The following is a 24,664-nucleotide window of genomic DNA, read 5'->3' as shown; positions in this document are numbered from 1 at the left end:
GGCTCCAGGTTTGGCTCCCGGGAGAGTGATGGGGCTCCAGGTTCAGCTCCCGGGAGAGTGACGGGGCTCCAGGTTCGGCTCCCGGGACGGGGCTCCAGGTTCGGCTCCCGGGAGAGTGACGGGGCTCCAGGTTGGGTTACTGGGAGAGTGACGGGGTTCCAGGTTCGGCTCCCGGGAGAGTGACGGGGCTCCAGGTTGGGTTACTGGGAGAGTGACGGGGCTCCAGGTTCGGCTCCCGGGAGAGTGACGGGGCTCCAGGTTGGGTTACTGGGAGAGTGACGGGGCTCCAGGTTCGGCTCCCGGGAGAGTGACGGGGCTCCAGGTTCGGCTCCCGGGAGAGTGACGGGGCTCCAGGTTCGGCTCCCGGGAGAGGAGGTTCTGTTCCAGGAGGGATGAATAACCCAGGTCCGGCTCCCGGGAGAGTGACGGGGCTCCAGGTTCAGCTCCCGGGAGAGGAGGTTCGGTTCCAGGAGGGATGAAGGGACCTGGGAGAGTGACGGGGCTCCAGGTTCGGCTCCCGGGAGAGGAGGTTCGGTTCCAGGAGGGATGAAGGGACCTGGGAGAGTGACGGGGCTCCAGGTTCGGCTCCCGGGAGAGTGACGGGGCTCCAGGTTCGGCTCCCGGGAGAGTGACGGGGCTCCAGGTTCGGCTCCCGGGAGAGTGACGGGGCTCCAGGTTCGGCTCCCGGGAGAGGAGGTTCGGTTCCAGGAGGGATGAAGGGACCCGGGAGAGTGACGGGGCTCCAGGTTTGGCTCCCGGGAGAGTGACGGGGCTCCAGGTTCGGCTCCCGGGAGAGTGACGGGGCTCCAGGTTTGGCTCCCGGGAGAGGAGGTTCGGTTCCAGGAGGGATGAAGGGACCCGGGAGAGTGACAGGGCTCCAGGTTCAGCTCCCGGGAGAGGAGGTTCGGTTCCAGGAGTGATGAAGGGACCCGGGAGAGTGATGGGGCTCCAGGTTCGGCTCCCGGGAGAGTGACGGGGTTCCAGGTTCGGCTCCCGGGAGAGTGACAGGGCTCCAGACCGGCTCCCGGGAGAGTGACGGGGCTCCAGGTTCGGCTCCCGGGAGAGTGACGGGGTTCCAGGTTCGGCTCCTGGGAGAGTGACGGGGCTCCAGGTTCGGCTCCCGGGAGAGTGACGGGGCTCCAGGTTCGGCTCCCGGGAGAGTGACGGGTCTCCAGGTTCGGCTCCCGGGAGAGTGACGGGGCTCCAGGTTCGGCTCCCGGGAGAGTGACGGGGCTCCAGGTTCGGCTCCCGGGAGAGTGACGGGTCTCCAGGTTCGGCTCCCGGGAGAGTGACGGGGTTCCAGGTTTGGCTCCCGGGAGAGGAGGTTCGGTTCCAGGAGGAAGGAAGGGACCCGGGAGAGTGATGGGGCTCCAGGTTCGGCTCCCGGGAGAGTGACGGGGCTCCAGGTTCGGCTCCCGGGAGAGTGACGGGGCTCCAGGTTTGGCTCCCGGGAGAGTGATGGGGCTCCAGGTTCGGCTCCTGGGAGAGTGACGGGGTTCCAGGTTCGGCTCCCGGGAGAGTGACGGGGTTCCAGGTTTGGCTCCCGGGAGAGGAGGTTCGGTTCCAGGAGGAAGGAAGGGACCCGGGAGAGTGATGGGGCTCCAGGTTCGGCTCCCAGGAGAGTGACAGGGCTCCAGGACCGGCTCCCGGGAGAGTGACGGGGCTCCAGGTTCGGCTCCTGGGAGAGTGACGGGGTTCCAGGTTCGGCTCCCGGGAGAGTGACGGGGTTCCAGGTTCGGCTCCTGGGAGAGTGACGGGGCTCCAGGTTCGGCTCCTGGGAGAGTGACGGGGCTCCAGGTTCGGCTCCCGGGAGAGTGACGGGGCTCCAGGTTCGGCTCCCGGGAGAGTGACGGGGCTCCAGGTTCGGCTCCCGGGAGAGTGACGGGGTTCCAGGAGGGACGAAGGGACCCGGGACCGGCTCCCGGGAGAAGGAAGGGTTCCCATTGGGATGAAGGGGTTGGCGGGTCCGGTTGCCCGGAGCCTCACGCACCGTAGGTCGAAGACGTGCGCCGCTCCGGTCCCCTTCGGCTCCGCCGCCTCGAAGACCAGCAGCCGGCAGTCGGAGAGGACGGCGTGCGCCCGCTGCCACCCGCGACGCACCCCCGCCGGCTTCGGCACCTGCGGGACGGTGAACCGGTCAAGCAGGGCACCGAGCAAAGCTGCGCGCTCCCGTCCCTCCCGACCGGACTGTGCACGCGCTCGCTCCCCCACCCCCACCCCCGGCGCGCGGGACACGGATACCGGCGCCCCCGTCCCTCCCGACCGGACCGGACCGTGCACGCGCTCGCTCCCCCAACCCCGGCGCGCGGGACACGGATACCGGCGCCCCCGTCCCTCCCGACCGGACCGTGCACGCGCTCGCTCCCCCACCCCCGGCGCGCGGGACACGGATACCGGCGCCCCCGTCCCTCCCGACCGGACCGTGCACGCGCTCGCTCCCCCACCCCCGGCGCGCGGGACACGGATACCGGCGCCCCCGTCCCTCCCGACCGGACCGTGCACGCGCTCGCTCCCCCACCCCCGGCGCGCGGGACACGGATACCGGCGCCCCCGTCCCTCCCGACCGGACCGGACCGTGCACGCGCTCGCTCCCCCACCCCCGGCGCGCGGGACACGGATACCGGCGCTCCCGTCCCTCCCGACCGGACTGTGCACGCGCTCGCTCCCCCACCCCCACCCCCGGCGCGCGGGACACGGATACCGGCGCCCCCGTCCCTCCCGACCGGACCGGACCGTGCACGCGCTCGCTCCCCCAACCCCGGCGCGCGGGACACGGATACCGGCGCCCCCGTCCCTCCCGACCGGACCGTGCACGCGCTCGCTCCCCCACCCCCGGCGCGCGGGACACGGATACCGGCGCCCCCGTCCCTCCCGACCGGACCGTGCACGCGCTCGCTCCCCCACCCCCGGCGCGCGGGACACGGATACCGGCGCCCCCGTCCCTCCCGACCGGACCGTGCACGCGCTCGCTCCCCCACCCCCGGCGCGCGGGACACGGATACCGGCGCCCCCGTCCCTCCCGACCGGACCGGACCGTGCACGCGCTCGCTCCCCCACCCCCGGCGCGCGGGACACGGATACCGGCGCCCCCGTCCCTCCCGACCGGACTGTGCACGCGCTCGCTCCCCCACCCCCACCCCCCGTGCGCGGGATACAGATACCGGCGCCCCCGTCCCTCCCGACCGGACCGGACCGTGCACGCGCTCGCTCCCCCACCCCCGGCGCGCGGGACACGGATACCGGCGCCCCCGTCCCTCCCGACCGGACCGTGCACGCGCTCGCTCCCCCACCCCCGGCGCGCGGGACACGGATACCGGCGCCCCCGTCCCTCCCGACCGGACCGTGCACGCGCTCGCTCCCCCACCCCCGGCGCGCGGGACACGGATACCGGCGCCCCCGTCCCTCCCGACCGGACCGTGCACGCGCTCGCTCCCCCACCCCCGGCGCGCGGGACACGGATACCGGCGCCCCCGTCCCTCCCGACCGGACCGGACCGTGCACGCGCTCGCTCCCCCAACCCCGGCGCGCGGGACACGGATACCGGCGCCCCCGTCCCTCCCGACCGGACTGTGCACGCGCTCGCTCCCCCACCCCCACCCCCCGTGCGCGGGATACAGATACCGGCGCCCCCGTCCCTCCCGACCGGACCGGACCGTGCACGCGCTCGCTCCCCCACCCCCGGCGCGCGGGACACGGATACCGGCGCCCCCGTCCCTCCCGACCGGACCGTGCACGCGCTCGCTCCCCCACCCCCGGCTCTCCCGAATCAGAATCAGGTTTATCATCACTGGCATGTGTCGAGAAATTTGTTAACTTAGCAGCAGTTCAATGCATTAGAAAGGAAAGATTAATAAAACCGTGATGCAGCCTGTCGGAATGCTCTCCACGGTACATCTCTAGAGGTTTTTGAGTGTTTTTGTTGACATGCCAAATCTCTACAAGCTCCTAATGAAGTACAGCCGCTGTCTTGCCTTCTTTATAACTGCATCGATATGTTGGGACCAGGTCAGATCCTCAGAGATCCTGACACCCAGGAACTTGAAACTGCTCACTCTCTCCACTTCTGATCCCTCGATGAGGATTGGTTTGTGTTCCTTCGTCTTACCCTTCCCGAAGTCCACAATCAGATCTTTCAGCTTACTGACGTTGAGTGCCAGGTTGAGTGACACCACTCCACTAGTTGGCATATCTCACTCCTGCACGCCCTCTCGTCACCACCTGAGATTCTACCAACAATGGTTGTATCGTCAGCAAATTTACAGATGGTATTTGAGTTATGCCTAGCCACACAGTCATGGGTTTAGAGAGAGTAGAGGAGTGGGCTAAGCACACACCCCCGAGGTACACCAATGTCGATTGTCAGCGAGGAGGATATGTTATCACCAATCCGCACAGACTGTGGTCTTCTGGTTAGGAAGTCGAGGATCCAATTGCAGAGAGAGGTACAGAGGCTGAGGTTCTGCAACTTCTCAATCAGGATTGTGGGAATGACGGTATTAAATTCTGAGCTATAGTCGATGAACAGCATCCTGACATAGGTGTTTGTGTTGTCCAGGTGGTCTACAGTCGTGTGAAGAGCCATGCATGGAGATTGCATCTGCCGTGGACCTATTGTGGCGACAGGCTAATTGCAGTGGGTCCAGGTCCTCGCTGAGGCAGGAGTTCAGTCTAGTCATGACCAACTTCTCAAAGCATTTCATCACTGTCGATGTGAGTGCTACCGGGCGATAGTCATTAAGGCAGCTCACATTATTCTTTTTGGGCACTGGTATAATTATTGCTTTTTTGAAGCAAGTGGGAACTTCTGCTCGTAGCAGTGAGAGGTTGAAAATGTCCTCGAATACTCCCGCCAACTGTTTGGCACAAGTTTTCAGAGCCTTACCAGCTACTCCGTCAGGGCCTTCCGCCTTGCGAAAGACAGGCTAACATCGACCTCCGAGATGGAGATCACAGGGTCACCGGGTGCAGCCGGGATCTTCACAGCTGTAGTTATACTCACCCTTTCAAAGCGAGCATAGGAGGCGTTGAATTCATCTGGTAGTGGAGCATCGCAGCCATTCATGCTGTTGGGTTTCGCTTTCTAGGAAGCAACGTCTTGCAGACCCTGCCAGAGTTGCTGTGCATCCGATGTCGCCTCCAACCTTGCTCAAAGTTGTCCCTTTGCCCTTGAAATAACCCTCCGCAAGTCATACCCGGTTTTCTGGTACAAGCCTGGGTCGCCAGACTTGAATGCCACAGATCTGGCCTTCAGCAGACGGCATACCTCCTGGTCCATCCACGGCCTTTGGTTTGGGAATGCACAGCAAGTCTTTGCAGGCACACAGTCACCCATACCCCCCGCCCCAGCGCCGCACGACTTGCTCACCGACACGTTGCCCTCCAGTGCGGTCCCGGTGCCTCTGCTCGGCTCGATCCCCAGGGACCGGACCTGCTGGAGGGGCGCCGGGCATCCCAGTGCCCCCGCCGAGCAGCCCGAGTGGCAGCTGAAATGGCAAACTGGTAGGGGGGGGGCAGAGAATGAGGTGAGAAATTAGGCAGGGGCCAAGGGAGCGGGGAGGGGGCAATGATGAGGGGGAAAGAGAGAAGGTGATGGGCGAGGAGAGGAGGGAGGGGAAAGGAAAATAAAAAGGGGGAGGGGTGGGGAGAAATGGAGGGAAGGTTGGAAGAAGGAGGTGATGGAGAGGGAGAGAAAGAAACCCCAAATGAATACTAACCTCCCCAAAATGCCCTCTCCTCCATTGTCACCATCCCCATGGCCCACAGAGATCCTTCAGCCCAGCAAGTCCACACTAGCCCATTCACCATTGCCCAGGATATCCCCTCTCTTCCTACGCGTATCCTACCCTTGACACCAGCCTCCGCACAACATCTGCCCCAGCCCCAATCCGCTCTCCGTTCTGGAACCCACTGCTCGCGAGACTGACTAAACTCCCTCCAACCCACCCACTCAATTCCATCACCCCCAACTCGCACCCCCCTGCTCCCAACTTCCCATGGCCTGACCACAGGTCAGTGACGGGGAGCAGGGACCCCGGCTGATTTCCCCCTCTCTCATACCCAGCGGTGATTGGTCAGTGACCGGTGACCTTTGACCCTACCTTCACAGTTGACCCCTTGCCGAGCCAGTCCCACCATGACCGAAGTGCACCTCATGCACTTTGTTGGGACACTGAAGGATTGTATCTTGAACTGGTGAGGCGTGGGCTGCAAGGAGTGATGTGCGGAGAAGGTTGACACACAACACCAACTGGTTAATCAGCCCCTCCACCCTTTGTCAGTGTTTTCTCGCATCGTCCCTCTGCGGTACTCGTATGCAAGTGACTGCCCACTTATCCAAGTTCCACGGGCTGAACCCTTCCCGACAAACCTCCTGTCACAGCAATAGCTCTGGGACAACATAACCTGCTCCCGAAATCAACCCAGGAACTTAATTCTGTAACACGAATAAGCCTCACGGGATGTGTGGAGAGAGCGCCATCTAGTGTCTGACCCCGGGAGTGTGTGATTAGACGGTGTGGAGGGAGATTCACTCTGTGTCTGACCCCGGGAGTGTGTGAAGGGACGGTGTGGAGGGAGGCTCACTCTGTGTCTGACACCGGGAGTGAGTGATGGCACGGTGTGGAGGGAGATTCACTCTGTCTCTGACCCTGGGAGTATGTGATGGGACGGTGTGGAGGGAGATTCACTCTGTGTCTGACCCCGGGAGTGTGTGATGGGACGGTGTGGAGGGAGATTCACTCCGTGTCTGACCCCGGGAGTGTGTGATGGGACGGTGTGGAGGGAGATTCACTCCGTGTCTGACCCCGGGAGTGTGTGATGGGACGGTGTGGAGGGAGATTCACTCTGTGTCTGACCCCGGGAGTGTGTGATGGGACGGTGCGGAGGGAGATTCACTCTGTGTCTGACCCCGGGAGTGTGTGATGGGACGGTGCGGAGGGAGATTCACTCTGTGTCTGACCCCGGGAGTGTGTGATGGGACGGTGCGGAGGGAGATTCACTCTGTGTCTGACCCCGGGAGTGTGTGATGGGACGGTGCGGAGGGAGATTCACTCTGTGTCTGACCCCGGGAGTGTGTGACGGGACACCGCGGCACCGAGCCGGTTTTAACCGGCCCACCGTCATCCCCACGACCTCCGCCCGCCCTGCAGCGCCGGTTCCTACCTTGGTGGCTGGTAGGCTTCGAGGTGTCGGTGTTGGGGGTTTCTTCACTGATGCGGTCGGAGATGTGGGTTTGGCTCTGGGCTGTGGGAGCAAGCAGAGAGGGCATCAGCAGTGGAGGGTGGTCAGGGCGGGTTTGCGCCAACGCCGTTAAAACAAAGGTGGCCCCCCGAACGATACATCCGTGCAGACGCTGCCACTCTGAAATAAAGCGCGAGAGAGACTCTGCAGGAGGGAGGGAGAGGGAGTTAATGTGCAAAGCATTCCCCACGACCCCCGGAGCGATCCCAGCTACTCACCTCAGCCACCTCAGCACCGGGAGCGCCCGGACTCCGCGTCGGGAAGAACTTCCCTCCCGGGGACTTCTCGCTTTCCGGGGAACTTGCGGAAGATTCCGGAAGCTCGTCCTGCGGGGTGCGACGACCAGCGACATTTAGGAAGCGAGCCCGGCGTGATCCCCACTCCGAAAAAATAAACAACCCCTCGGAGTGGCCGAAGTCGGTGAGGGCAGAGGCCGGGAGACCCCCAGTTCAGAGGAGGGGCGAAGGGACTGCCTTGCAACGGAAGGTCCGGACGGGCACGCTGGAATACGGAAGTCTGTGGGCTCGTTTTCCTGAACCTTATGAAGATGGGCTTACGAGGGCTCTGGGCTGGGGAGAGAGTCCCGGGGGAGGGCAGATTCCTCACTCTGTACTTGAGGCCCACTATGCCCCTGGCGTTGGGGGTAACGATAAAGGTCCTCTGTCTCTGGATTCCTCTCGGTTTTCACCACTGTCCCTGGTGGAGACTCGGGAATACCGTCACACTCAGATGTAGAAAAATTCTTAACAGATCTGTCTGACCAGTCGGGGTTGTTGGCCCCCAACCTGGAGGACCGGTGGGCCACTCTCATCCTGACCTCTACCCTTTGACCTTTTCGGCACGGGTGACCCTTCCAAGAGCCAAAGCATAAAGCCCTGACTCCAGCCGACCCTCTCCGGGTCATCGAGGCTCGCAGTCCTCCAGCTCCCTACGGCAAGGCTGTGGACCTCTTGGAGGCCACCCACACACGAGGGGGGTGGGGAATCATCGGAACACAGGGCTGGGGAGCCTTGGAGACCAACGTCACTATGAACAGATTTATGTGGCTTCTTCCCCACTACAGTCAGACTCCCGAACTGATCACCCCTCTCACGTCTCCTACCCAGCACAGTGGCAACCTCATCGGTCCCAGCTGCCATCTGTGGACTACTCCCTTGTGCGTTTTTTTTTTCCACACTTCAAAAAGTTTTATTTTCCGTATTTCTTAATGCAATGACAGGTTTCAGATCTTGATCTTGTCTTTTGTACAGGGTCAACAGAGATACTGGCTACCGAAACCACCTGGAAGTGGACACCAGGAATATCACCAACAGCATGTCCCTTCCGACCAAAACCAACAGCCAGAACATCATTTTCTCCTCCTTCCCTTGATACAGGACCTCTACATCCTGAGGAGACTGAGGTCCTTCGGAGTGTGCAGGCCTCTCCCTCACACGTTCTACCAGTCTGTTGTCACCAGTACAATCTCCTATGGGGTGGTGAGCTGGGGCAGTGGCATCAACACGGGTGATGCCGACAGGCTCAATAAACCGATTAGAAAGCCTGGCTCTGTTGTAGGACAAATCCTGGCGATTCTGGACGATGTTTCTCACCCTCTGCGTGCCTCCTTGGCTGAACAGAGAAGCACTTTCAGTGACAGACTGAGACAACTGCGCTGCTCCAAAGAGCAATATACGAGGTAATCCTTACCCTCAGCCGTCGGGCTCGATAATGAGTCAACCTACAGCCGGGGAAGTGATGAACCCCCCCCCCCCCCCGTTAGACTGTCTGGGGTAACTTATTTTTTGTTCTTTCTTACTTCTATAGACCTAGAAACCCTCCAGCACAATACAGGCCCTTCAGCCCACAAAGCTGTGCCGAACATGTCCTTGCCTTAGAACTAGCTAGGCTTACCCGTAGCCCTCTGTTTTTCTAAGCTCCACGTACCCATCCAGGAGTCTCTAGACCCTATCGTATCCGCCTCCACCACCGTCGCTGGGAGCCCATTCCACGCACTCTCCCCAATCCGCGTTAAAAAAAACTTAACCCTGACGTCTCCTCCGTACCTACTTCCAAGCACCTTCAAAATTTCTCTTCTTACATTTGTGTGTCTGTGCCGTTGTAATGTTACTGTGACGCTGTAATTTCCTTTGAGGAAATGGGTTTGGCATAGACTAGATGGGCTGAAAGGCCTGAGCTGTAACTTCTCTCTGACTGGGCCTCCTGAAGCTGATAATCAGCTCCTTGGTGTTACCCATACGGAGGGAGAGGCTGTAGTCATGGCCAGATTGATGGTCGGAGGTCAGCACAACATTGTGGGCCAAAGAGCCTGTACTGTGCTGTAGTGTCCTGTGTTCTCTGCCCGCAACCTCACCATCCCCGAAAACAGTGTCCATCAGAGATCCCCACCACCCAGGCCGTGCTCTCTTCTCGCTGCTGCCATCAGGTAGAAGGTACAGGAGCCTCAGGACTCAAACCACCAGGTTCAGGAACAGTTACCACCCCTCAACCATCAGGTAGAAGGTACAGGAGCCTCAGGACTCGCACCACCAGGTTCGGGAACAGTTACCACCCCTCAACCATCAGGTAGAAGGTACAGGAACCTCAGGACTCGCACCACCAGGTTCGGGAACAGTTACTACCCCTCAACCATCAGGTAGAAGGGACAGGAGCCTCAGGACTCACACCACCAGGTTCAGGAACAGTTACCACCCCTCAACCATCAGGTAGAAGGTACAAGAGCCTCAGGACTCGCACCACCAGGTTCGGGAACAGTTACCACCCCTCAACCATCAGGTAGAAGGTACAAGAGCCTCAGGACTCGCACCACCAGGTTCAGGGACAGTTACCACCCCTCAACCATCAGGAAGGAGGTACAGGAGCCTCAGGACTCGCACCACCAGGTTCAGGAACAGTTACAACCCCTCAACCATCAGGTAGAAGGTACAGGAGCCTCAGGACTCGCACCACCAGGTTCAGGAACAGTTACAACCCCTCAACCATCAGGTAGAAGGTACAGGAGCCTCAGGACTCGCACCACCAGGTTCAGGAACAGTTACAACCCCTCAACCATCAGGTAGAAGGTACAGGAGCCTCAGGACTCACACCACCAGGTTCAGGAACAGTTACCACCCCTCAACCATCAGACACCTGAACAAAAGGGGGTAACTACATTCACTTGCCCATCTATTGAGATGTCCCCATAACCAATGACCTCACTTTACGGACTCTTTATCTCACGTTCTGGTTATTTATTGGTATTTATTTATATTTGCATTTGCACAGTTTGCTGTCTTCTGCACCCTGGTTGATCTTTCACTGATCCTGATTACAGTTACTATTCTGTAGATTTGCTGAGTATGCCCGTGGGGAAACGAATCTCAGGATTGTATGTGGTGACTCTGATGATAAAATTTACTTCCCTCTCTGCTCCCGGGACGATTTCGTTTCAAGCTTCGCCGGCTGGCGCTGAGGGCTGGCAGCTGACTTGTCGGGACCCGAACCCCCGACTTGCTGGGAGTCGCGGGGAAAACGGGGTCGAGGCGGGGGTTGGGCGCGGGGGTTGCAGGCGGCCGGGTGGAGCCGGCACGCAGCGTACTCACCGGGAGGCGAGGGAGGAAGGCCAGAAGATGCTCCTGTTGCAGACCTGCGGCGGAGGCAGAGGGAGAACCGGCTTTAGCACGTCGGGTGGAAGTTCGAGATCGTTTATCGTCGGTAAAAACGGGGGTAAAGGAGACGAGGTAAGTGTTACTCTGGATCTGATGCAGAATAATCGGAATATTTATGATTTTTTAATAAATTTGCCAGCATAGGGAGATGGTTCCGCTATAGGCCGATGAGGTGTCATGGAACCCGCCCCATGTGATAGTCTGGGAGGTTGGGACAAGGCTGACCCTACCTTGCTGGGACCGGACCTCGGATTCCTTCTTCAGTCTCTCCACCTCCTGCTTCAGGCTCTCGATCTCCTTCTCAGCGTCCTGCAGCTTACTGTGGGGAGAGGAGCTCGGCACATCAGAGTCAGGAGCAAAGAGGCGGAGTGAAGCTCCCTCCACACCGTCCCATCACACCCTCCCGGGGTCAGACACAGTGAAGCTCCCTCCACACCGTCCCATCACACCCTCCCGGGGTCAGACACAGTGAAGCTCCCTCCACACCGTCCCATCACACACTCCCGGGGTCAGACACAGTGAAGCTTCCTCCACACCGGCCCATCAAACACTCCCGGGGTCAGACACAGAGTGAATCTCCCTCCACACCGTCCCATCACACCCTCCCGGGGTCAGACACAGTGAAGCTCCCTCCACACCGTCCCATCACACACTCCCGGGGTCAGACAGTGAGTGAAGCTCGCTCCACACCGTCCCATCACACACTCCCGGGGTCAGACAGTGAGTGAAGCTCCCTCCACACCGTCCCATCACACACTCCCGGGGTCAGACAGTGAGTGAAGCTCGCTCCACACCGTCCCATCACACACTCCCGGGGTCAGACAGTGAGTGAAGCTCGCTCCACACCGTCCCATCACACACTCCCGGGGTCAGACACAGGGTGAATCTCCCTCCACACCGTCCCATCACACACTCCCGGGGTCAGACACAGGGTGAATCTCCCTCCACACCGTCCCATCACACACTCCCGGGGTCAGACAGTGAGTGAAGCTCGCTCCACACCGTCCCATCACACACTCCCGGGGTCAGACACAGGGTGAATCTCCCTCCACACCGTCCCATCACACACTCCCGGGGTCAGACAGTGAGTGAAGCTCGCTCCACACCGTCCCATCACACACTCCCGGGGTCAGACACAGGGTGAATCTCCCTCCACACCGTCCCATCACACACTCCCGGGGTCAGACACAGGGTGAATCTCCCTCCACACCGTCCCATCACACACTCCCGGGGTCAGACACAGGGTGAATCTCCCTCCACACCGTCCCATCACACACTCCCGGGGTCAGACACAGAGTGAAGCTCCCTCCACACCATCCCATCACACACTCCCGGGGTCAGACACAGAGTGAAGCATCGTCCCATCGTTTCTCTTTTCTTGGACCCATCCAGTTTTGTTCCACCCCTTCTTCCCAGGCCAATTCCCCTCTTTCTCTGAGACAAATGTAGGAGTCACATCCCAAACTGACCCTCTGAGGTTCTGCCCGACCCCCACCGCATTATTGCCGGCTCATCTCTGGAGCCCAGCACCCAAGGTGGAGACGGTATCTGGGGTGAGTGTCCTCCTCGCGATGCGCCCCCTCACCATTCAGCCTGCAGGCCCGAAGCCTTGGCCTCGTCCAGCCGCTCCTGCAGCTGCTGCTTGGCTCGGATCTCGGACTCCAGCGCCGACTGCAGCTCCAGTCTGGCCGAGGCTTCCACCTTCTGGAGACGCCGGCTCTTCCAGTTCCTGTCCTGCGGGCCAGCACCAGAGACGGTCAGGGGCAGGCCACCCCCGGGACCGCGCAGAGGGCTCGCCGGCGACGTTGAGGGAGTCGCTCCCCTCCACCTTCCCCAGACCGGGTTCGATCCTGACCTCCGGCCCAGAGAGGCAGAGAGTGAGGTGTGAGGGAGGGAGAGGAGGAGGGGGGGGAGGGAGTATGTGAGAGAGAGGGTTAGAAAGGGGAGAGAGGGAGAGTGGGAGGGGGGGAGAGAGGGGGAGACGGGGGAGAGAGGGGGAGACGGGGGAGAGAGGGGGAGGGGAGAGAGGGGGAGGGGAGAGAGGGGGAGGGGAGAGAGGGAGAGGGAGAGGGGGAGACGGGGGAGAGAGGGGGAGGGGAGAGAGGGGGAGGGGAGAGAGGGGGAGGGGAGAGAGGGGGAGGGGAGAGAGGGGGAGGGGAGAGAGGGGGAGGGGAGAGAGGGGGAGGGGAGAGAGGGGGAGGGGAGAGAGGGGGAGGGGAGGGGAGAGACAGAATGTGTGTCAGAGAGAGAGAGGGAGAGAGAGAGAGAGAGAGAGGGATGAGAGAGGGAGAGTAGGTGAGGGTGAGGTTGAAAGGGAGATAGGGAGGGTGAGGGGAGAGATTTGCATGTCCTCCCTGTGGCCGTGTGGGTTTCCCGTGGGTGTTCAGATTCCCTCTCACGCCCCGTCTAGCGGAGTTTGTGGGGTGATTGTCACAGCTGGGGGGGGGGGGGGTTGTGACGGTTGGACGCAAATGCATAAAGAAAATGCATAAATGAGAGGTGATGGTTGAAGGGCCGAAGGGCCTGTATCGGGCCCTGTCCCGACGTCAGCTGTCTCCCAGCCCCCTCCACCCCATCCTGGACACATCCTCACGCCCCCCCCCCCATTTCCGAGACCAGGAGGGGGATCCCTCTCCTCCCTAGGCCAGGGCGACTTACCACAGGCTTGGCGAGGCTGCTCCTCCTCAGACTCTGCACCTCCTCGCTCATCCTGTTGGCCAGCGCGTGGAGGTAGCCTCGCGCCTCCTTCTCCTCGCCCACCCTGTGCAACGGGAATGGGACACTCCATCACGCTGGGGAGGGAAAAATCCACCCTCCTTCCCCAATCCCCGGGAGGTCCTCCGAGACCCAGGCGCTTCTCTCAAGAGAGGCCCAGGCTTTACCCCGGCCTCCTTAGGCCAAGGTGCACAGCGCATCCCGTCTCCCAACCCCGCCCGCCGACTCCGGGACACCTACCACTGTATAAGCTCGGCGATCTGGCTGTCCCACTGCGATGCCGACTCCCTCCGAGCCTCGGCGGCGCCCAGCTCCTCCTCCAGCCGTTTGTTGGTGGCTCCGACCTTCTCCAGCTGATCCCTGAGCTACGGGGGTCCGGGTTAGAGAGGGTCAGGCACGGGAAGGGGGGGGGGGCCATCTTCAGGAACCCAACCCCAAACCCTAGCCCGTGCGTCTGGTGGGGAAGGGGCAGCGGGGAAGACCCGGGGGCGTGGTTATGTGAGGGGTGTTTCCCCTCCCGCCCCCTCCCCGCCGCTGAGCGGCTGCACCGTGACCGAAACGCCTTCGTTGCCGTGGCGCTGGAACTGCCCCCTCCCGGCCACGCACCGCCCCAGCTCCGGGATCTCCCACCGGCGCAGTGCTCGTGGCTGGTGGCGGTGGAGTTCAGAGTTCGATTCCGGCCGCAGCCCGTCGGGGGTACGTTCTCCCCATCCCCCGTGTGCTCCAGAATCCTCCGACTGGGAGGGTAATTCCTCCTGGGATGAGGACTGGGTAAAATTGTTGGTGCGCCGGGCGATGTGTCTCGAAGATCCCGTCCTGCTCGGCAACTTCAAGTTTAAAATAACGGGTGATCCCTCCTCTTCACCAGGACTACCCACCCCCCCCCATACCTTCTCAAGGGGTAGTTTGGGAGGGGAGGGGGCGACAATGGGGCCCATTGAAACCCCGATCCTGAAAGTCGGTGGAGCTATACGAGACGTGGATATTTACCCACTCCAGCTCGGCCCGCAGCTCCCTGCTCTCCTCCCTCAGCACCTCCGTTTCCTCGCTGAGGGCTTCCCTCTGCTCCAGCTCCAGCTCCCTACGGACAGCAGATTGGCCTCTGGTTAACTCGCGGGCGGAAATGGAGGACCCGCACGCTCCCCGCTGTGGATCGATTCCGAAACCCAGGGCGGGGGGAGTCGTCGATGTGCCATCCAAATGCGAGCGCCGGTAACACGCGGAGATCCCAGCAAACAGGACATGAAGATCCCAGCAAACCTAACAAGGAGACCCCAGCGGAGATCCACAAGAGGCCGCAGCAGACATCATATGGACAGGAGAGACGGAATCCCAGCAGACAGTGGGGAGAGAGGCGGGTGGGAGAAGATTCCCAGCAGGAAGCAGTGGGTAATTCCCAGCAGAGAGCAGGAGGCTGGGGCAGAATGCCAGCAGAAGGTAGGAATCTGAGCAGAACAAGAGGAATGTAGGCAGGGATCCCAGCAACAGGAGGAGGAATCTCAGCAGACAGAGGGGGGATGTGGAACAGAATCCCAGCAGACAGCAGGTGGGAAAGAATTTCTAGCAGGCGATGGAGGGGAGGATTACTATCAGATAGTAGGGGTGGGAAGGGATCCCAGCAGAGAGGTGAATCCCAGCAGACTGCAAGGAGGGGAAGGGAATCCCAGCAGAGAGAGGGGAATCCCAGCAGACTGCGAGGAGGGGAAGGGAATCCCAGCAGACTGCGAGGAGGGGAAGGGAATCCCAGCAGAGAGAGGTGCATCCCAGCAGACTGCGAGGAGGGGAAGAGAATCCCAGCAGACTGCGAGGAGGGGAAGGGAATCCCAGCAGAGGTGAATCCCAGCAGACTGCGAGGAGGGGAAGGGAATCCCATCAGAGAGAGGTGAATCCCAGCAGACTGCGAGGAGGGGAAGGGAATCCCATCAGAGAGAGGTGAATCCCAGCAGACTGCGAGGAGGGGAAGGGAATCCCAGCAGAGAGAGGTGAATCCCAGCAGACTGCGAGGAGGGGAAGGGAATCCCAGCAGAGAGAGGTGAATCCCAGCAGACTGAGAGGAGGGGAAGGGAATCCCAGCAGACTGAGAGGAGGGGAAGGGAATCCCAGCAGAGAGAGGTGAATCCCAGCAGACTGCGAGAGGGGAAGGGAATCCCAGCAGAGAGAGGTGAATCCCAGCAGACTGCGAGGAGGGGAAGAGAATCCCAGCAGACTGCGAGGAGGGGAAGGGAATCCCAGCAGAGAGAGGTGAATCCCAGCAGACTGAGAGGAGGGGAAGGGAATCCCAGCAGACTGAGAGGAGGGGAAGGGAATCCCAGCAGAGAGAGGTGAATCCCAGCAGACTGCGAGGAGTGGAAGAGAATCCCAGCCGACTGCGAGGAGGGGAAGGGAATCCCAGCAGAGAGAGGTGAATCCCAGCAGACTGCGAGAGGGGAAGGGAATCCCAGCAGAGAGAGGTGAATCCCAGCAGACTGCGAGGAGGGGAAGGGAATCCCAGCAGGGGCCTCACCGCTCTCGCTTCGCTGACTCCAGCCGCTCCCCACACGCCGACAGCTCGGCCTCCAGCCGCCGACACTGGCCCTCGGACTCCTCCAGCCGCCCGCGCAGGGCCGTCAGCTCGACTTCGCTTGTCCCCAACCTCTCCCCCTCTCCCATCGTCGCGCCCAGGGACTGGCTGGGCCGCACCTACGGCAGGAGGAAGGGAAAGTCACCCTAGGGTGGGTCATGCTGCGACTGTACAGGGTACTGGTGAGGCCGCACCTGGAGTACCGTGTGCAGTTCCGGTCTCCTTACTCGAGGAAGGATATACTGGCTTTGGAGGCGGTGCAGAGGAGGTTCACCAGGTTGACTCCAGAGATGAGGGGGTTAGACTATGAGGAGAGATTGAGTCGCCTGGGACTGAACTGTATAGAGTTCAGAAGAATGAAAGGGGATCTTACAGAAACATACAACATTTTGAAAGGGATTGATAAGATAGTAGAAAAGTTGTTTCCACCGGGAGGTGAGACTAGAACGAGGGGACAGAGCCTCGAGATTCAGGGGGGTAGATTTAGGACGGAGATGAGGAGGAACTGCTTTTCCCAGAGAGTGGGGAATCTGTGGAATTCTCTGCCCAGTGAAGCAGCGGAGGCTGCCTCAGTAAATATATTTCAGATACGGTTAGATAGGTTTTTATATAATAAGGGAATTAAGGGTTATGGGGAAAAGGCAGGTAGATGGAGCTGAGTGTATGGACAGATCAGCCATGATCTTATTGAACAGTGGGGCAGGCTCGATGGGCCGAATGGCCGACTCCTGCTCCAGGCCGATCAATCCACAGATCGGTACAACGAAGGCGGTCTTTGAAATCGGAATTGAGACCGGCTTTCCTAATCCCGGGTGAAAAGGCTGCCCTTCGTACCGTGGACACCGTGCGTCGAGGTCGGCCCAGGTGAAACAGGGCGGCGGGGGGAGCACGGCGGTCCGCGCGGAGCTGTACCGCGCCCGCCGTGCGACCGGGGTTCGTTCCCTGCCGGGGGTTAGTACGCCCTCCCCGGTGACCACGCGGGTTTCCCAGGGTGCCGGAGACTTTCGCGCAGGACTGCATCCGGCAACCGGGAGCGGAGGACGAGTCTGCAAGTCTGTCGGGAGCACGGGGCATTGGGAGGGGCGAGGGTGGAGCGCTGCGGGAGGGTTGGCAGAGAAAGAGTGCCAGGGAGCGTGGCGCTCCCAGCCCTGGGGCACCGGGCAAGGTCATTTGCTTCCAAACGATCGGTTTATTGATCATTACAGGATGGTTACGTAATCGGGCTGGATTCTGTGCTTGTCGGAACCTGAGGGAGGAGGGGGGGCCAAGGTCAAGGGTCAGGGGTCAAGAGCTCTGACCACCGGTTGGGAGGTCAAGGGCAAAGAATGTCACCTTCTTCCTCTCAGGCCCTGGCTGCCGTCGTCCCTAGTCGTGCCCACGATGGGGGGGGGGGGCTTCGGATCAGGAGGGGAGGTCTCCCAAGAACTACCCACCCCCCCCACATCTCCACCGTCCACACTCTGGAGCCGATGGCCATCCAGCGAGAGATTACCCCCCCCACCCCCTGTCGTCCATGAGGGGGCACATCAAGATCCCATAAAGCGAGGGATTTTGGGGGGGTACCCTTCACTCCCATTCATGGTCCCACCTTCCCCCCATCTCCCCACCCAAAAAGGTTTAAAGAGAAGAGATTCCCCCTCCCTCCCACCTTGAGCTTGAGTCTGACTAGTTCTGTCCGGAATACCAGCCAGATTCCACCCCCCCACCCGTTTATTCCCCGGGGGGTGGTGCAGGGCAACGGGAACCTGCGCCCACTCGACACCCCGCCCGCTTCTCACCTCCTCCTTGGCCCGGGGGCTCCTGTGCAGCTCCCGCTGCAGCCTCCTCGCCTCCTCCCTCGCCGCCTCCAGCTCGGCCTCCCGCTGCCGGAGCTCCCGGTCGGCCGCCCGCTGCCGGGCTCGGAGCTGGGAGCTGCGTTCGGCCGACTCCCGGGCCTCCCGCTCCAGCCGGGCCCGGGCCTCCCGCAGCTCCCCGCTCCGCGAGCTCAGCTCCTCTCGCAGCCCGTCCGCCTCCTGCAGGGAGAGAGGGAGAGGGAGAGGGGGACTCAGGGTAAGGGAGCGGAGAGCGGCCGGCACAGGCAGGATCAGTGGGCTAACTTCACCGGTGGGAGGGTGTGCAGAATGGTGCAGATGGGCTGAAAGGCCTCTATTCAGGGACCGATGGGCTTGTTGGGCAGAAGGAGGCAGAGACGAACCAGGCAGACTGCTGGAAGTCCACACAGGAGAAGGCTGGAGTTCTTCTCTCTCTCTCGAGACTCGCCAAGGCCTTTCCCCGATCGAAATGGCACAGGCCAGGAGTGTGACGGGACACTCCCCTCTTGGGCGCTGGGGGTCCCTGATGATGGACGCTGCTTTCCTACGGCAGGGTTTCATGTGGATGTTGGGAGGGCTTTACCCGTGATGGACTGGGCCGAATCCACCACCTTCTGCGGGATTTTCCATTCAAGGGGATTGGTGTTTCCATACCAGGCTGTGATGAAGCTGGTCAATACTCTCTCCACTATACATCTGTAGTTCATGCCAAATCTCCGCAAACTCACAAGCCTTTCTTCGCAACTGTATTTATATGATGGGTCCAGGACAGGTCCTCTGACCCAGGGATTTAAAGTTACCGACCCTCTCCAACTCTGATCTTCAATGAGGACCTCCAGCTTCCTTCTCCTGAACACTACGATCCCAGTCCTCCTCCTACTTTCAACGTCAGCCCTCCCCGTGCTCCCCAAGTGTTCGATTGTTTGGTGGCCCGCGTTCAGGTTCTCTGTTCCCTTCCTCTCTGCGGCTTCTCCAACAGACCCCCCCCCAAGCCCACCACCTCTCCCACCGGGGCCTGTGGGTGCGGGGGAACACCACCTTCCCAATCACACCCCCCGGTCCTGACTGAGAAATCGTTTGTCGTTCGCTCACCGTGAGTGGGTCTGAACCCCGGAACTCCCACCTGTGGGAAACCCCTTCACCAGAGGTTCACCTGGGGGGGGGGGGAATAACTCACCCGCGCCTTCTCAGGGGGCAGTTACGGAGGGGTGACCAGGCTGCAAAAATGAAAATTCTACCTTGTCGCGGCTTCGCTGTATAAACCTCCAAGAGGACCACAAACCTGATGTAGGGTTTGGAGATCTGCCTGCCTCGATGACCCGGAGAGCTCCGTTGGCTGGAGTCAGGGCCTTGTGCTTTGGCTCTCGGTAGGGTCACCCAGGCCAAATAGGTCAAAGGGCAGAGGTCAGAGGTCAGACTAAGAGTGACCCACCGGTCCTCCAGGTTTGGAGCTAACAATCCTAACTGGTCAGACAAATCCGTTATGGATACAGCCATGAAAAATCCTTCTGCATCTGAGTCCCCGCCCAGGACTGACGGGAGTGAAAACTGAGGGGAAGCTCCTGACACAACGAACTCCGCCAGAGGTGAAGGACCTTCACTGCTGCCCGAGACGCCAGCGGCGTAGCGAGCCGCATGTCTCGGCGCGCAGAATCACGAGGGGAAGAGTAGGGAGCCCGCAAGGCAGTCTTCCCCCGGGAACAGGGAACCAAAAAAACGGGGGGCGTAGAGGGAGGAAAGATTTTTAAAGCGGACCAGAAGCCAGCAACGGATCTGTAAACTGAACAGTGGGGGTTAGTGGGGTTGGAGCAGGCACAATGGAACAATTTAAAAGATACTTGGATGGGGGGGAAGCTGATGAGGATAGAACAGTAACAGCACAGGTGCAGGCCCTTCGGCCCACAATGTTGATGCTGAACCGGTTGAACGCCTGACTAAACTGATCCCTTCAGCCTACATTTCAATATCTATACAACATTGTCTGCAGGCCTCAGTTAGTCTCGATAGACCATGAAAAGCCTGGCAAGGTCTTTTTTTTCTGGAAGACCAGCAGTTGCCCAAGCTGCAAGTCTCCCCTCTCCACGCCACCGATGGAGCCAAGGCTCGAACTAGCGACCTTCAGGTCACTAGACGAACGCCTTAACCACTTGGCCACGCCTATGACATGTTACCTATCTAACAGCCTCCTAAACACCTCTATCGTATCTTCCCCCACTGCCATTCCTGGAGGTGCATTCCGAGCATATTTACCAGCCCTGGTTTTAAAGAAAGGTTTCCTCTTTCATCAGGTAAACTAATGTGGAGTCGGTGAGGGGGTGGGGTGGGGCAGGAGATGTGATCTGCTGACATTAAAGTGGGGAATTGTTTTTTTTGACTGTGAGTTTCAACGATCTAATTCTTCCTTCAGTATCTGCCTCAGATCGGGGGTGGGGGGGGGCTGCTAGCAGGGAGGAAGGGGGCAATGTCAAACAAAGGCTGATAGTTCTGGAGACCCCGGGTTCGATCCCCACCTCTGGCACTGTGTGAGTGTGGTGTTCTTGAAGATTCAAAGCACCTTTATTACCAAATCACATTTATTTGTGTGTGTGTGTGTGTGTGTGTGTGTCTGAGTTTGAGAGAGGAGTTTGCACGCTCTCTACCTGTCTGCTTGGGTTCCCTTGGGCGCTCCAGCTCCCTCCCACGTCCCAGCGATGCGTCCCACCCAGTGCGGGCAGCGGTGAATGTGTGGGGGGGGGGGGGAGAGCAAGTAGGACTGGGTTAGCAGAGACTCGACGGGCCCAAGGTTCCGGTGGTGCGGAAAGCTCCCCCGGGCGCCCAGCAGGGGGCGCCGCAGAGCTGATTCTCACCTCCAGCGCCTTGTCCCTCTGCTGGCCGAGGGTCCGGAGCTGCTCCTGCAGAGACTGGATCCCCGGGGTGGGGGCTGCCACCTCCCTCCTCATCCCCCCTTCGGTGCCTCCCTCTGGAACGAAAAACAGGTCAAAGCCGAGTTTACAGTGTCAGATGCGCCGGACCGTGTCTCCTCTGCATCAGATGAGCAGAGTTAAAGTTAAATTATATCCAGAGACAACATTCGTACGAATCAGCGACACGAGTGATCCTTTATGGGCTTTGCCTTCCCGACCGTGACGGAACCAGCCCTCGACTGAAGGTAGTCGTGAGGGTGTGGAACGAGGGGCCGGCGCAAGTGGTATTTGCCAGCTCGGTTTCAACGTTTAAGAGAAAACTGGACAGGTACATGGTTGGGAGGGGTATGGAGGGTGATGGTTGATGGGGGTGGGCAGTTTGAACGGTCCGGCACAGGCCAGACAGGCCGAACGGCCTGTTTCTCTGCTGTACTACACTGGGACTCTGCATCCCAGACCATTTGTGTCCTCCTTAATCGTCCCAGTAAGTGAAGGCACGGGCGCGTTTTCCTTGTTGTCGAATCTGGTAGGTCCGATTGGAGACTGGTGGTGGGTGGGTTCGTGGTTGGGGACAGACAGGGAGGTTGAGGGAACAGGCCTGGCAGCCAGGGATGGGAGATCAGTCGGTAGGTGCACCCTGGGGGGCGGGGGGGGGAGTAAGAGGGGGCAGAGCCTACTCTACTGCACCTAATCAATCCCAACAACACACTGGTGTCCTCTTTAACCACCTCAGACCCAGGGAGCTTCTCTCCGTCTGTGTGCCCCATCGAAACGTCACAGTAAATCGGAGATGCTGATCCCAGTCTGTAACCCACTCCGGGGGCTCTGTTATTCTATATGTAAACCCCCTGAACCCCTGGATTAGATCCCAGCTTGTAACCCACTCCCGGGGGTCTGTTATTCTATATATAAACCCCCTGAACCCCTGGATTAGATCCCAGCCTGTAACCCACTCCCGGGGGTCTGTTATTCTATATATAAACCCCCTGAACCCCAGGATTAGATCCCAGCCTGTAACCCACTCCAGGGGATCTGTTATTCTATATATAAACCCCCTGAAACCCTGGATTAGAACCCAGCCTGTAACCCACTCCCGGGGGTCTGTTATTCAATATATAACCCCCCTGAACCACTGGATTAGATCCCAGCCTGTAACTCACTCCCGGTGGTCTGTTATTCTATATATAAACCCCCTGAACCCCTGGATTAGATCCCAGCCTGTAACCCACTCCCGGGGGTCTGTTATTCTATATATAAACCCCCTGAACCCCAGGATTAGATCCCAGCCTGTAACCCACTCCAGGGGATCTGTTATTCTATATATAAACCCCCTGAAACCCTGGATTAGAACCCAGCCTGTAACCCACTCCCGGGGGTCTGTTATTCAATATATAACCCCCCTGAACCCCTGGATTAGATCCCAGCCTGTAAGCCACTCCCGGGGGTCTGTTATTCTATAAATAAACCCCCTGAACCACTGGATTAGATCCCAGCCTGTAACCCACTCCCGGGGGTCTGTGATTCTATATATAAACCCCCTGAACCCCTGGATTAGATCCCAGCCTGTAACCCACTCCCGGGGGTCTGTGATTCTATATATAAACCCCCTGAACCCCTGGATTAGATCCCAGCCTGTAACCCACTCCGGGGGGTCTGTTATTCTATATATAACCCCCCTGAACCCCTGGATTAGATCCCAGCCTGTAACCCACTCCTGGGGGTCTGTTATTCTATATATAACCCCCCTGAACCCCTGGATTAGATCCCAGCCTGTAACCCACTCCTGGGGGTCTGTTATTCTATATATAAACCCCCTGACCCCTGGATTAGATCCCAGCCTGTAACCCACTCCTGGGGGTCTGTTATTCTATATATAACCCCCTGAACCCCTGGATTAGATCCCAGCCTGTAACCCGCTCCTGGGGGTCTGTTATTCTATATATAAACCCCCTGAACCCCTGGATTAGATCCCAGCTTGTAACCCACTCCCGGGGGGTCTGTGATTCTATATATAAACCCCCTGAACCCCTGGATTAGATCCCAGCTTGTAACCCGCTCCTGGGGGTCTGTTATTCTATATATAAACCTCCTGAACCCCTGGGTTAGATCCCAGCCTATAGCCCACTCCTAGGGATATGTTAATCTGTATATAAACCCCCTGAACCCCTGGATTAGATCCCAGCTTGTAACCCACTCCTGGGGGTCTGTTATTCTATATATAACCCCCCTGAACCCCTGGATTAGATCCCAGCCTGTAACCCACTCCTAGGGATATGTTAATCTGTATATAAACCCCCGACCCCTGGGTTAGATCTCAGACTGTAACCCACTCCCAGGGATCTGTTATTCTATATTTAAATCCCCAGACCCCTGGGTTAGATCCCAGTTTGTGACCCACCCCTGAGGTTCTGCTGTTGTAGAACAAACCCCACTCCACTCTCCCAACACTGTCAGATTCTGTACAAATCTCCCAGCGTTTCTGGGATGGACTTGCTCCGAGACGGGGGTTGGAACTCCTCGGACCAGCCCCGGGGAAGCCCCTGCGCCACCGGGCAAAGCCTCACCTGGAAGCCCAAAGCCGAGCTCGTCGTCCCGCGGCGTCCCCTGTCCGTCTTCGGGCGCCCCCGCCCCTCGGTCAGACAGCGAGCTGCGGAGGGCAACCCACAACAGAACACGTGAGCAGGTGGCTAGACGTCTGGCAGCCACCCGTCGTGGGCGTCGACTTGGCTGGCGAGACTGGCCACGGCGAGAACGTCTCGAATAGCCACGGGAGGGGCGGACGTTGTGTGCGCAGTGGGACGTATTAAAGTCAGATGAAACCCAGAGGGGACTCGTGGGGCTGATCAAAGTTTATTGACATTTGCACGGGTCCAGAACATTCACAAGAAGGAAAGGAGGGTCAATGGGACCGTGGAGGGCCACAAGTCCACAGGTAACTCAAAAGTTGCTTGTTAGCTGCTTGGTGTGTCAGCGGGGAGGGGGTTTTGTTGAATTGAATTGACCGCTCTACAAAGCCCAAGTTAGACCTGGTTAGTGGGAGCCTCCTCGCCTCATTGTAGGCAAGGAGTGGAGGCTTTGGAGAGGCTGCAGAAGGCATCCTGCAGGATGCCGCCCGGATTGGAGAGCGTGTCTAATGGGGGTAGATTGATCGAGCTGGGGCTTTTCCTCTCTGGAGCGAAGGAGGACAAGACGATTAGAGGCGCAGGTCGAGCGGACGGTCAGAGGCTTTTCCCCAGGGTGGAAAATAAGGTGAGTGGACGAAGGTATGGGGTCGGGGGGGGGGGTGTCAGGGGCAAGAGAGCGGTGGCTGCGTGGGACCCTTTAAGAAACGGCCACTGGGTGGTTTGGTGTTCAGAGGAGAGCTTACTGACAAGTTCGTGATGCAAAGATAGAGGAACTGCTCTATGCGGCTGCTGGATTGTTTGAAACTGAGGTGCGTGGGAATCTCTTTGCATAAAGGGGGACGTACCCAACGATCCCCCCCGGCCCACGGAGGCTGTGTCACTCGTGGAGGGGAGGGAAGACGGAAATTTTTGGAGGGCCTCGAGGGCTGAGGGGAAGTGGCAGAAGAAATGAGGACTGGTAGGCAGGACTGACTGAAGGGGCTGAATGGCCTCCCCTTGCGTTAATTCGGGCCGTGTTCTCGAGGCTCTCGGGGGGAGGGGGGCTGCCAGTCCAGCCTAATCCGTCGGGGGGCAAACACCCTCCACCCCAGCTCTTGCGAGCAATTGATTGGCGCGTGTGGCCGGGAGGGGAATCTGCGGGCGGCGGTGCTGGAGGCGGGTGGGT

The 24,664-nt window shown here is 59.8% G+C and overlaps 1 protein-coding gene across 5 annotated transcripts in view; it reads right to left on the bottom strand.

Annotated features, from left to right (window-relative positions):
* Positions 1–24,664, bottom strand: part of LOC132383978 (serine/threonine-protein kinase MRCK alpha-like) — an 86,162-nt gene that overhangs the window by 5,799 nt on the left and 55,699 nt on the right. For 2 of the 5 annotated variants that reach the window (XM_059955216.1, XM_059955214.1), the window contains exons 10-24: positions 23,440–23,522; positions 20,819–20,931; positions 17,940–18,173; positions 16,105–16,280; positions 14,592–14,682; positions 13,842–13,966; positions 13,545–13,647; positions 12,472–12,620; positions 11,117–11,205; positions 10,821–10,864; positions 7,458–7,565; positions 7,162–7,242; positions 6,099–6,204; positions 5,366–5,496; positions 1,991–2,118 (exon numbers count right to left, since the gene is read on the bottom strand). In XM_059955216.1, the coding sequence (XP_059811199.1) occupies positions 1,991–2,118; positions 5,366–5,496; positions 6,099–6,204; positions 7,162–7,242; positions 7,458–7,565; positions 10,821–10,864; positions 11,117–11,205; positions 12,472–12,620; positions 13,545–13,647; positions 13,842–13,966; positions 14,592–14,682; positions 16,105–16,280; positions 17,940–18,173; positions 20,819–20,931; positions 23,440–23,522 (1,761 nt within the window). The remainder of the gene's footprint in view (positions 1–1,990; positions 2,119–5,365; positions 5,497–6,098; positions 6,205–7,161; positions 7,243–7,457; positions 7,566–10,820; positions 10,865–11,116; positions 11,206–12,471; positions 12,621–13,544; positions 13,648–13,841; positions 13,967–14,591; positions 14,683–16,104; positions 16,281–17,939; positions 18,174–20,818; positions 20,932–23,439; positions 23,523–24,664) is intronic. The other 3 variants (XM_059955215.1, XM_059955219.1, XM_059955218.1) reach the window with 3 other exon arrangements.

This window comes from Hypanus sabinus, chromosome 31 (assembly GCF_030144855.1).
Source record: "Hypanus sabinus isolate sHypSab1 chromosome 31, sHypSab1.hap1, whole genome shotgun sequence".
NCBI classification, from domain to species: Eukaryota; Metazoa; Chordata; class Chondrichthyes; order Myliobatiformes; family Dasyatidae; genus Hypanus; species Hypanus sabinus.
Note: the sequence above shows the minus strand (reverse complement) of the source record. Positions and strands in the feature narration are given on the sequence as shown.